Below are 13,038 nucleotides of genomic sequence, written 5' to 3' on the forward strand. Positions count from 1 at the left end.
TGCGTGGCAACCAGGGACCACCCAGCCCTGAACAGTTGGCTCACCAGGTTTCAGGGAAGGTTATTTTCATGCACGGATTTGTTTTTCCTGGCACTGGGATGGCCACGTGCTTCAGGGCAGTGACTTGAGGCGCCTCTGTGAGCTCTATTTACACAGCGAGGGGAGAGAGATACACTTTTTTGTGTCAACAGAAGGATGCTTGGGAACAGGACCGTTTATAACCCGTTAAACGGCCTGTCCCCACAGACGCCAGGCCCCTCCTGCGTGCACATAATGTGTACAATATGTGGAGCGCTTTGGGCGGGCCGGCAGCACGCGCTGGCCAAGCACTTCTGTTCTGAATAACCCTCTGCGGCAGGGCCAGCTGATTCATACCAGGGAGAGGCTTGCATGCATTGGCGCCCAGAGAATCCCAGAATCCCCAGGAAGTGAGGGGGATCCCCGGGAAGTGAGGAGGATCCCGAAGGTCCTTAGCTCGTGATTCCCTTTAAAGAATCACCTCCTCCCACCAAGTGTGTCCAGTCTGAGCATTTTAGAACACCTCCAGGCCATGGACTCAGCTATTCTTTGTGGGTTTGCTCAGCTTGTAGAAAGCTCTCTTGGAATAGTCGAAGTCTGTCCTCTAAATACCCACATTCCCCTACAACCCTTTGGGGGTCAGATGAGTTGCAAGTCCCTCTCCAGGACTGTGCTGAGGAAGACAGTTCTCTCCATCTGGGGATCTGGGTTGAACTGCCTGAGTCTCTTCAGCTGTTTCTCCTCCCATCTGGTTCTGATTCCACCACCATCTATCCGAGCCCCATTTGATTCCCTGGAAATGTGGGTTCCAGAGAGGGCCTGGGAGAGTCCCCACAATCTCTGAGAGGCAGGTGGGCCCCTCTACAGAGAAAGAAGAAGAGGGGTTGGCTCCAGGTCCCCTCCGGTCACATGCTGGAGATCCACTGGGGTCCCACTTCTCTCCTGTCCTCAGGCTGCGAGTGTCTACTCTGCCAGCACGTGGGGCCCTGGAAAGAGCATTCCATGGGTCTCGGAGCTGATGGTTGAGGAAGGCCTGGGTATGCCGACCAGCTGCTCATACTCTCCCCGTTCTTCATCTCCCTTCGTGTGGGAGATGCAAGTTCTAAACCAATCAATAAGATGTTAGTGACAACAAGAAACCCTCATCTGAGCATGTGCCTCAGGCTTACTCTCTAAGGCTCCAGCCACCTGGAGCTGGGCACAGCGGGGCTTCCCACCCTAGTGCAGCCAGGACACTGAAATCCAGGGGGTGACACGATGTGGTCATCCCACAGGGAGATAGCAGCACTGCCCAGGAAGAGAGACCAGATTAAATGCGTCTCCCTGCTCTCAAGCAGCTCAGCCTAGCAGGAGAGCTAGGCTAGGATGTCACAAGCAGACATCCAGAGACTTGGGCATGAGGTGGGGGTGGGAGGAGGCCTCAGGTTGTACCCCTTCTCCGCTCCATGAAGCCCCCTTTAGTTCACTAGGCAGTGGTCTAGGGTAAGGGCTGGGTGCTGTGGTCCCCAGGCTGCAATGTTCTGGGTCAGAGACCAGGGCCCGGCTGTGCCCTGCCAGGGCCTGGGGTGAGCCGACCGAGGGTGGTGGTGGGGGCCTGCTCTGCCACTCTCCTAGATGCCCGGAAGCCTGAGGGCATGACGACTGGCTGCTTTCCCAGAAAATACAGTTCAGTTCGTTGTCTGCCTGGCCTGTCCTTGAGCCCAGGCCCAGCTCTGTCCCATGGTGGCGATCAACAGTGAGCCGCCCCTGCTACTGGAACCCAGGGAGGAGAATAGGCTCCCAGAACCTGAGAGACCCTCCTTGTGGGACCCTGGGCTCACCTCTCCAGCTCTGCGAGGTGTCAGTGGAAGCTGAGTCTCCAATCCAGACCTCTGGGGCCTGGGGATTTCGAGGGCTGGTTGCTGTTGCATTCAGAGCAGCGGGCCAGCCTCTGGAGAACTCAGAGGAAGGACTTTGTTTTCAGGGAAGGAGACAGGGCAGGGGTCGCCTCCCCCTCCTTGATGAGTGAGTGGCCCCTCTCCAGCCTGTCTCTGCCAGGGCGGGGGCATGGGGTCGATGGCGCTGGAATGACTCCCTGCCACCCCCACCCCTCAGTCTTTGAGCGATGGGCTTAGCACAGCTTGTGGTTGGTCATCCAGAGGGGACTTTCTGTGCCCTAGATCTAACCACAGTGAGCAGAGGACGTTTTTCTGCTGGGAACAGTGGGGTAGGCCTGCTGATGAAAGGGAGGGCTGACTCTGAGATGTGCGAGTTTAAAAACACAGGATGATCTTGCAGGAAAGTGGGAGTGGGGGTTGGGGGTTTAATCAAGTTACCGGTAGACATGGAAGTTCTTATGATTGAGGGGCAGGGAAAAGAACGCTCTATTTTCAAGATGGTGCGATGTTTGTGTGAGGGATGGGGGTGGAGAGGGGTGGGCAGTGGGCAAGGAGGTGGCCATGTCTCCCTCTTTGAGGCTTCTGCACTGACCAAGGCCCATGAAAGGGAGAATGAAAAGACCTGATTTCTAGTCTCAGCTCTGCCAAAGACAGACTGAGCCTGACTCAATGTTCTCATCTGTGAAATGGGTTGTTAAAAATGTGTCGCCTGAAAAATCACCAAGCGGTGGCAATTGGATGTGAAGCTTTTTCAACTGTGAGGTGCTGTAGATTGGGACTGATATTGCGGTCATCGGATAGACCTGGTGAAGGAGCCCCATCTTTTGGGACAGGGATGGGGAGGGGGAGGGGCAGTTGAATGGGCGCTCACATCATTCCTTCCCCACTAGGAGGAGCACTTGACACTTCCAGAGGATGGATTGTCTGTGTGGCTGGATGAGAGGGTGGAGGGGAGCAGAGTCCGCCCTGCTCCCCCCGTCCTCCCGCCCCCACCATTGCCGCAGGCTTCCCTTAGGGCAAACGTCCATCAGAGCAGGACCTTCCGCCTCCCTCTGCCCGCTCCCCACCCCGCCCTAGCATTGGCAGGGTTTCAGATACCCTGGGCGGTGGGGGTCGGGGAGCGGGGAGAGGGGGAAGCCTGGCCGCCAGGAAGGGTGGGGCTGCCAGGCAGGCACCGCCCAGCTGCAGTGTGACCCCGCCAGTCCCGGAAACTCTCCAAACCCAGGACCTCAACGGACGTCCGGCAACTCAGAGGGGAGGCAGCAGGGCCTGCCAGGACGGAGGGTGTGTGGGACGCCTCTGAGGTCCCGTTGAGAAAGGAAGAGCTGTGTTTTATCCTACTCTAGAGTCAGAAGGCTGTGTGATGTCCTCCCAGTGTTAACAGAAGTAGCTGGGTGGCCTTCAGAAATGCTTTTCATCCCCAGATGCTGGCATTGGGCTGTGCACATATCCTGGATTTATTAATTTTTAAAAAGTTGCCACTTGTTGAAGAGTGTTTATCATGTGCTGGGCACTTGCTCAGTTTGTTCCCTACATGGATCCTTCACCAGCTCAGGGAGACACAATGACATTATCATTGTGCCCTTTTCATAGATGAGGAAACTGAAGCTCAAGGGCAAGGGTTACTTGCTCAAGGTCACAGAAATACTAACTACTGGAGTCTGGATTCAAAACCAGGTAGGTCTGGCTGATTTCAGACCGCAGCTTCTTAATTTTCCTAGAAGGCAGGAACCGAAGTTCATTCACCCTTGCGGAACACCTAGACCTGACAGGTACCCAATAAAGAAGCATTGAATAGAGCTTGACACATTTTCGGGGGTCTGATTCTCTCCATTATAGTCTGATGAAATGACAGACTGGGCAAAAGTACGTATCTCAGCGACAAGCATACAGTTGGTCCACATACATCTAAAGGTAAGACCAGCTTTCCTCCTTTCTACATGCGGTATCTGTGCTCATGAATAATATTTTCAGAGAACACAGCCTCCCCTTGGGTCTCTGCCCAGGCAAGGCTATTAAAAGTCCCCATTAGACCTCGCCTTAGCGAGTGAAGGGCTTTGGGAGTGGGGTGGGGGGAGCTAAAGGAAGAGGCTGTGACTGTCTTCTCTTGGAGTCCCAGATGTCGGGAGTCTGGAAGTGGGGAGGAAAGACACCTGCTTTCTTTGCTGATGCCGCTGAGGGAGCCCTTCTGTCTGCCTGGATGGAGGTAGCCTGGAGGCTTCTGGACCTAGAAGCTTGGCTTGCACAGAACTCTGAGAGGCTGGGTCTCGCTGTCTGGCCCAGGTGTGTGAGATGTGATGACTGTGTCCTGCAGTGAAGGATGCTGGGTGAGTCGGGTCTTGTGAAAGAGGAAGGGGCCTGTGGTGGGCCAGGTAGGCTGACTCCAGGTCCTCTCGTCCCCCCAAGGTGCACTTGGCTTGCTTCCTCATTCCCTGCCTCCTGGCCTGCCTGTCTTCAACTCTCCTTGAAGTGGTCAGGATAGTACTGTTCCATACTTCCAACAGTTCAAGCCTCTCCGGCTGGGTCTTATCCAATCCACACTGACGTGGAATCAGAGTCCAGGCAGAAAACATAACCTATTCCAGAAACCTCAGCCGAGGGAAACCAGTTATAAAGGCATTGGAAGAGATGAAAGGGCAGATGTGGGTGAAAGCTGGCCTTGAGAGTAGCAGCCACAGGAAAAAAACAACACCATGCCTGGTGGAAGTCTGGAGCAGAGAGAGTGTTTCCAGAACCCAGGGAGAGCCAGAGTCCTGGCGGAGGTTCCCTGGCAGGAATGGGGACCCCAGAGGTGATCTGCCAGATAGAGGGAGAGGGTGTGGGGAGAAAGCTCTGGTTTTTACCCTCCTCTTCCTCGTAGTCTCCTGACTGGTTGGGACTTGAGCAAATGCAGCCTGCAGGGGTCAGTCCCCCATGAGGGAGGGCAGAGGAAGTGTGGAGGGGAGGGCAGACGGGCAAATGACCTCCTTACCTCCAGCTTGTCAGACCTTCGGAAAAGAACATATCTTTCCAAGCAGTAATCAGGAGCGTCAGCCCTGGAGAGTAAACTTGCCTCTGGAAGTAGTCCCAGATCCAGTGATGGTTACTGCAGTTAGTGGTGATGCCCAAGTGTTATCCCTACTGGGAGTGAGCCAGGGAAAAGGAGGATGTGTGTGTGTGTGTGTGTGTGTGTGAGGTAGATCTGTCTCCTTACCTTTTTCAAAGGATAGGGGTACCTCCGTGCTTTTCATAGAGCACCAGTTTTCATGTTAGGTCATAATAGCAGTCTCTGGGGCAGAAAGCTCCATGGCAGGCCGTGAGACAGACGAACGTGCCTATTAGGAAGAGGCACTGGCCTCAGGAACAGGATACCTGAGGCTAAGTCTCAGCTCAGACAAGTCGCTTACCATCTTTGAACCTCAGGATCTGTGTCTTTCAGATGGGGACTGTACATTTTACAGGGTTCTGCAGAAATGCAGGACAACATGTATGTGTGGGGGTTTGTAGACTACAGCGGGCTTGGGTAGAAAAGCCTGTACCTGGGACACACACCATCACAGGAGAGTTGCTTAGTCTGCTTGTGGATTTGATGAGTCCCCGTGGAGTGGGCGCCCAAAACCCTCATTTTATAATCTCACAGTCAAAAAGATCATTGCAGTCAGCTTGTCCAAGCTCTCTCCTAAAGGAGAGTCAGTTCTCCAGAGTTCTTGGAGATGATCCTTCCTACTTTTCCTCCTTCCTGCTTTCTCTCCGTCTCTCTTTCCAGTTCTCTCCCTGCCTGTTTTTCTCATTCCCTCTTCCTTCCTCTCTTCCACAAATATTTGGAGCACTTACTCTCTGGCAGGCAGTGTGCTGGATGCTGGATCCTGCAGCAGGAATGGAGACAGAAGTGCTCATGGAGCTTACAGTCTAACACTTGAAAGTCTGCAAACAGTGTCTGTTGAATACCTCTAGTCACAGGATACAGGATGCTTACTACTTTAGAAGACGGTCCATTTTGTGGGTTCATTTCCCCTTATTTAAACCAAATTCTGCCTCCACGGAATGCTTGTTCTGATCTTTGGAACTAGAGAGAATAAGTCTAACCCCATTTCCTATGTCACTGCCCTTAAAATGTGGGAAAATAAACATGGAACACTCAGAAAATATTCGCACTCTCCAGTTTCCACTTGTGAAGGGGGAGCTGATTCTCCGTGAAGTTAAATTCCTTAAGGGCATGAGGTCAGAGGCAGGGTGGGCTATCACCTGGGTGCTTGGGCCTGGTTCCCAGGCCACCTGGGGCAGAGGGAAGCTGTGTGGTGGAGACTCACGGAGGGACGCAGACGGAAGTGCGCAGGTGGCCAAGGAGGGGGGCGCATGTGAAGCAAGGGGGTCGGTCAGTGTGGAGGGTGCGCTGTGTGTGAGGCATGCTCTGGCTGTCTGCCTAGGACAAGCCTGAGCTCCAGCGTTTCTGGGCTGATTCACTACTTCCTCTCTCCCCAAAGGAATCCCCTTTATAGCTCTCCAGGCCGGACCCCTGGATCCCTGGGAATGCTGTCTGACAGCTGTGTGAGTGCAACCGTGGCTCCTGAACCGGGTGCCAGCTGGGCGTGCTCTGGGAGCCACCGCTTGGGATGTCAGAGGAGAGCTGCTGCAGCCGCCCTTCCGTCAGCAGGAAGCCCAGCCGCATACACTTGGACAGGAAGCCCCGGTGCTGGCCAGCTGAGCAAGCTCTGGTTTCTCCTGAGTCTGAGGCTTTGGCCCAGCATGGAGGGAGGCGAGCCAGGTGCTGTGGCTGGGCGGCACTGACAGCTCCGCGGGCTCCACCTCGGACTGGGGATATGGGTTCAAGGGTGTGAGCAGAAAAGCATCATGGAGGCTGGGCCAGAGGAGTTGCTTCCTGGAGGAAGGGTGAGGGAGTGGGAACACAGTGTCTAGCAGAGTTGGGCCAGCTGGCTGAGGATCTGCAAAGACTTTTGTGATGGTTCCAGACAGAACGTGTTCCCTTGGGTTCAGACCTCCAGCATCAACTCACACCAGCTCCAACCTCCGGGCTGCCTCCACCTCCAAGAAAACACAGGATCATCTCTTGGGGTGGGATGTCCACACATTCCCAGCTTGAAAATGACTCCTCTCGGGGAAAATTCTTTTGTAACATAGCAAGCTGCATTCTGAGTGAATTAATAAAATATGGAGTGTGCTCAGCTGGGGACAAAAGCAATTTCACATTCAAGGCTGATAATTTTGCTTCTGAGTGCTACATGTAAGGATCTTCAAGGCAGTCTATGTGTGCCTACAACCACCCCAAGGACCCCCAGAATTTGCAGAGTGCTTCAGTTTTTCACAAGTCACTCAGGGACTTCCCCCCCCCCCACATTTGGGTTTTACAACCTGATAGGCCAGTAAGAGATAACTGATATCTGAGGACCAGGAGGTAAGTAGATCGGCTCAAGGTCCGGCAGCCCAGCAACGGCAGAGCCAGAAGCACTCCATAACTTCTGATGCTCTGGAAAGCGACCTAGACGATTACTTTCCAGGGACCTGAGCATCTTCTACCCTGCCCTGGACTGTGTGCCTTCAAGCACAGGCACACGGTGGGTTGGGTGGTGCTCCAGGCTGGAATCTGTTCCTGATAGCCCATGGCTTTGTCAAAACCTCCTCCTGGGTGAATCATGTCTGTGGCTTTAGTTGCTCTCCTTGGCATCTCCACAACTTTTAATTTGTGCCATTTTATTTAATTTTTTAAAAATATTTTTTGATGTGGGCCATTTTTAAAGTCTTTATTGAATTTGTTACAATATTACTTCTGTTTCATGTTTCTTTATTATTATTATTATTGGTCATGAGGCATGTGGGATCTTAGTTCCCTGACCAGGGACCAAACCCTCGCCCCCTGCATTGGAAGGTGAAGTCTTAGCCACTGAATCACCAGGGAAGTCCCTGTGCCATTTTAAAAATCTGCTGCTGCTGCTGCTAAGTCGCTTCAGTCGTGTCCGACTCTGTGCGACCCCATGGACTGCAGCCCACTAGGCTCCTCCGTCCATGGGATTTTCCAGGCAAGAGTACTGGAATAGGATGCCATTGCCTTCTCCGTTTTAATAATCTAGATTTCATCTATAGTTGATGCCTCTGTAATTCTGATTCTAGACCAGAGGTAGGCAATTTTTTTCTAAAAAGTGCTAGATAGTAAATACTTTAAGTTTGTGGTCCGTTTGGTCTCTGTTGCAGCTGCTTAATCACAGTTGTTGATGCAGAAGCAACATAGACATGTCAACAAATAGGGTGGCTATGTTCCAATAAAACTTTATTCACAAAAACAGTCAGTGAGCTGGATTTGGTAGCTAAACTGTAGTTGGCTGACCTCTGCTTTAGAGCTCCTTGAAGACAAAGGCTCATTTGTTCATATACAACCACAACCGCTCTCCCCACTCTCTGCACCCACGTTGTGTTGACTATGTTCATATGTTTATACTTTGAGCTTAATAGGAATTCAGTGTTAATTCAGTGAATGAATACATGAATGAGTTTCAAATGAAACCATTATAGAACTTGTTAGGTTTCCATTCAGATCCTCGTCTGAAAGCAATATGATATTGTTGAGTCTAAGTTCATTGGGAAGAAGGGCTTCCCTGGTGGCTGAGATGGTAAAGAATCTGCCTGCCAATGCAGGAAATGCAGGTTTGATCCCTGGGTTGGGAAGATCCCCTGGAGAAAGGAATGGTTACCACTCCAGTATTCTTGACTGGGAAATCCCATGGGCAGAGGAGCCTGGTGAGCTACAGTCCATGGGGTCTTAAAGAGCAGACACAACCGAGTAACTAACGCTTTCACTTTCATTGGGAGGAATTTGAAGGCTCTGGTTTCAAAACCAATTCTGCGACTTTCCAGCTGTTAAAACTTGGGCATGTCAGCTACTCTATCTCAGTCTCAGGTTGCCCATATGAGATATAGGATGATAACTACCTCAAAGCATTGTTGTGGGATAAACAGAAAGCATGGAAAGCTGGGGACCCAGTGTTGAACAGACAGTAAGTGCTGAAGAAATTGTGACAGTTGCTCCGAGAAGGAGGTGGTGTTACCGCTGGAAGCCCAACTGGGCCTCAGCACCCACCTCTGACACATGAGAGGACATTGTGAGAATAAGTAGAAAGATATCCCTTGGCATGGAAAAAGTAGGGTCATGTAGACCCAGACAGTTTTGCAGAGGCCTCCCATGTGGCTCTCCCATAAGCATCCTAAACTCACAGTCTAGAACAGACCTCCTCATCTTTATCCTCCACTTCCTAAGCTGCTCTATTTTTTAAAAGTCTTTGTTGAATTTGTTGCAATATTGTTTCTGTTTTATGTTTTAGTGTTTTGGCTGCATGTGGGATGGAATCCTCACTCCCTGCACTGAAAGGCAAAGTCTTAACCACTGGACGGCCAAGGAAGTCAAGCTGCTCTTCTATCTCCATCTCTCCAGATCCCAAGTCAGAAATCTGCAGGTCATCTGCAGATGAGGCTTGCTCCCTCCTATCCCAAGACCAACAGCCACCAAAGAGCCACCCTCCCCGCCTCCTGATACCCCTCCTGTCACAGTCTTACACCTATGCAGTTGCGGTAGCTGCTTCCAGTGGCTCTCAACTCTATGCATTCAACCACTATGCTGTTATGTTTATGCTTCAAAATACACACTTACCTTGTCCTGCTCAGCTTCTAAAATCTCCAATGACTCCCCATTCATAGTAGACCAAAGTCCAGTTTCTTAGCCAGAGCTGTTCTCCATTGATCTCTGTTCGTCTTTCCAGCTTCATCCCTTAGCATCCTTTGCTTGCCATGCCACTTGTCCTAGCCTCACAGATGAACTTCACTCTATGCATTCACCTCTTTTGTATTTTTATGTTGTTATGCACTTTTACCTTCTCATACCCCAGGATTCCCATCCTCTCCAAAATGTCACAAATCAGGCATTAAATACTATCCTGTAGCCCTAGAGTTTTTAAACACTGTATTTAAAGGTACTTCACTCAGTTCTAGTTTGGAACTTAGCTCTGGGAAAATTTGTGCCAATGGTATATTAAAGTGTCTGATATATAAGTTCCCTCTTTTTCCAGTGGTCATGTATGGATGTGAGAGTTGGACTGTGAAGAAAGCTGAGCCCCGAAGAATTGATGCTTTTGAACTGTGGTGTTGGAGAAGACTCTTGAGAGTCCCTTGGACTGCAAGGAGATCCAACCAGTCCATTCTGAAGGAGATCAGCCCTGGGTGTCCATTAGAAGGACTGATGCTAAAGCTGAAACTCCAATACTTTGGCCACCTCATGTGAAGAGTTGACTCATTGGAAAAGACTCTGATGCTGGGAAGGATTGGGGGCAGGAGGAGAAGGGGATGACAGAGGATGAGATGGCTGGATGGCATCACTGACTCGATGGACGTGAGTTTGAGTGAACTCCGGGAGTTGGTGATGGACAGGGAGGCCTGGCGTGCTGCGATTCTTGGGGTCACAAAGAGTCAGACACGACTGAGCGACTGAACTGAACTGAGTTAATTAAAAGGGAACTTATATATCAAATGCCTTCTGTCTAGAAGCGTCCCTGGTACATCCAGAAAAGAAATGTGCTGGCATTGGACTTATGGATCAGCTCTCTTAACAGTAAACACGAGGCTTCCAATCCAGTAGAATAATGATGCAGCCAGTGCTATATGAGTGCTATGTGACTAAGCTGTTCTTCCAGAGTTCCTCTGGTGTCACAGAGGGCTCCTCCCAGCAACAAAAGAACCTGTCACTGTGACCAATCGTGAATTCAACGCTGTAACGGAGTGGCCTTCCCCCACATCCTCTGCTTTAGCTCCCCTCTGAAGTACCTAGATAACAGTATTTGATGCACATTTCCTGAGTTGTGTGCCAGATATGAAAACCCCCCACTGCATGGAAGATGTTGACTACTTGACTATCATGAGCACACAGCCCCAGGCTTCCTGGAGCCTAAGGACGGATAAGGTTAACCTTGTGACCCCACCGTGTTCCTTCATCATCAGCCCGTCAGACACGTGCACAAACTGATTTTGAGACCACTCTCCCTCACTTGGCCTTTAAATATGCAGTGCTGAAACCCTGTGGGGAGCTCAGGGGTTTTTACAGCGTGAGCCACCTGTCTTGCGGCGCCCTGCAGTAAACCTTTCTCTGCTCCAGACTCTGACATTTCAGTTTGTTTGCCCTCACTGTGCGTTAGTCACATGAACTTGCGCTAACAGCATGATCAGCAGCTGGTTCTTGGTCTCCTACAACTTCAAAGCCTGGCGAGCTTGGAACGAAGGATGAGCCTCCAGGGTACAGGAAACGGAAGGGTGAAAAATCACATGGACGTTCTCCTTGACTTTCTGCTGATGGGTGATAGCAGCTCTCCTCAACCTTGGAAATGGCCTCAAGTGGAAACACCCAGGACTGGTCCATACTGGTCCTCTCTGGACCTCTCTGCTCCACCCCAGCTCTATCCCTGGTCTTACCTGCTACCCACTCGGGGCTTATTGGAATCCTCTTGCCTCTCTTGCTCCCCTAAGAATAGGGAACCAGGACACGGTGCCTCACACGGTGTTGATGGGAATTTGAGCCCCATCTGTTTGCACCCCAGAGTTAGGTAGCCTAGTGGCATTTCCAGAGGCACAAAGGTATTTTCTTTTACAGAGCAATGTAAAAAGGCATAATTCTTCTCAGACATCAGCAAAGCAGAAAACTTGGGTAAATGAATAGAAATCTTTTCTTAAAAATAAGAGAAAAACAGTTGTTTTTGCTTAAAATATGCTGTTACTAACCTCTCTAATATAAAATTCCTTTTTGGTTTAGAAGTAGTGAAGTGTAATGGATGGAGAATGACATGGAAAAATTTCTCTTAATCAGTTCATCTCTATCTTATAAAATGCTCCTTTTGGATGCTAACTCACCTATACCCTAGGACTGTTAGGAAAAACATTGCTGGTTGGAATTTCTACAGTGCTTTGAACTGTTAGTAAGAACGAACTGCGAGAGGCATGTCTGGGTTTTACAAACTTGAAATATTGAAACCTCAGCTTATTAAACAAATGGATAGATTTAGACATGGTAAAATAATCTACAACATTGAAAAGATGAATATCATGATGCATTTAAAATGTGATTAGATTTACTGAGGTTTAACTTAGCATTTTAAGTGAACCTTCTGTGGTAAAAGCAGTTACAGGACTTCTCAATATTGTATTGATTAGGATTTGGTTTGTGTTTAAGCAAGGTAGTTTGTTTCTCTTTCATGTAAAAGTTTTGGTGGGTGGTCTGCAGTTGATGTCACCTCCCTAGTATCAGAGATCCAGATTTACTCATTCATTTCATCAGTCAGTCAGTTAGTCAGCAAAATTTGTTTAGCACCAGTTAGGTACTGGCATTATAGAAATAGAGGAAGGGAAAAAAAGGACCAACAAAAATCTTTGCCATCGTGGACTTTACATTTTGTTGTTCTCTTGGGCATGGCCTTGACCTTATTGCCTGACATGGCAATATCTTTGCATTCTAGGCAGCAGTCTAGAGGAAGGAATGAAGAAGGAGGCAAAGAACGCACCTGTGTAATCTCTTAAGAAAGGATCTTGGAAGCCACGTGACTTTTCCCTACATTTCATGCAATGATTAGTCACGTGGTCCCACCTAACTGCAAGGGAAGCTGGGAAATGTAGTCTTAATTTCAGTTGACCACCATGTGACCAGGTGAAAGTCTATGAAGGAAGAAGGGAAGATAAATAATGGTGGAGGCAAGGGACTACAGGTATCTCCCACAAATAAGACTTGCAATTTAAAAATTCATTTTATTTAATTAGATGTGTTCAAAATATTATTTTTCCAGCATGCAGCAAATATAAAAATTATTTCACATTCTTTTGTTTTGTTGCTCATCTTTGAAATCTAGTGTCTATCTTACATCACTTGCATTCTCTCCTTCACTCATCTACATCTCGGTTTAGATCAGAACATTGCAAGTGTTCATAGCCACATTGGATAATGCATTCCTGGAGCCTGGCAACTTGAAATGTGGACCATGGTTCAGCAGCATCCACAACACTGGGAAGCTTGTTAGAAATGAAGACTCTCAGGCCCCACCCCAGACCTGCTCAATTAGAATCTAAGATCCCCATCTGACTGGTGTGCATATCAAAGTATGATGGGCACTGTTCTGTAATGCTT

At 49.6% G+C, this 13,038-nt stretch overlaps 1 protein-coding gene across 6 annotated transcripts; it reads left to right on the plus strand.

Annotated features, from left to right (window-relative positions):
* The first annotated feature begins 1,356 nt into the window (after window positions 1–1,356).
* LOC101905099 (uncharacterized) lies at window positions 1,357–12,732 on the plus strand. 6 transcript variants are annotated; one of them, XM_005201561.5, is made up of 5 exons: window positions 1,418–3,572; window positions 3,735–3,809; window positions 4,015–4,178; window positions 6,359–6,639; window positions 9,206–12,732. In XM_005201561.5, the coding sequence occupies exons 1-5, from the start codon at window positions 3,489–3,491 to the stop codon at window positions 9,247–9,249; spliced, it is 648 nt and encodes a 215-aa protein (XP_005201618.1). In that variant the 5' UTR covers window positions 1,418–3,488; the 3' UTR covers window positions 9,250–12,732. The 6 variants fall into 6 exon arrangements, 1 of the variants encoding a protein (XP_005201618.1); XR_009495071.1 differs by having other exon boundaries at window positions 1,357–7,116; XR_009495070.1 differs by having other exon boundaries at window positions 1,357–4,222; window positions 6,359–12,732.
* Window positions 12,733–13,038: the final 306 nt, after the last annotated feature.

The sequence above is a fragment of the Bos taurus genome, chromosome 1 (assembly GCF_002263795.3).
Source record: "Bos taurus isolate L1 Dominette 01449 registration number 42190680 breed Hereford chromosome 1, ARS-UCD2.0, whole genome shotgun sequence".
Taxonomy (NCBI): Eukaryota; Metazoa; Chordata; class Mammalia; order Artiodactyla; family Bovidae; genus Bos; species Bos taurus.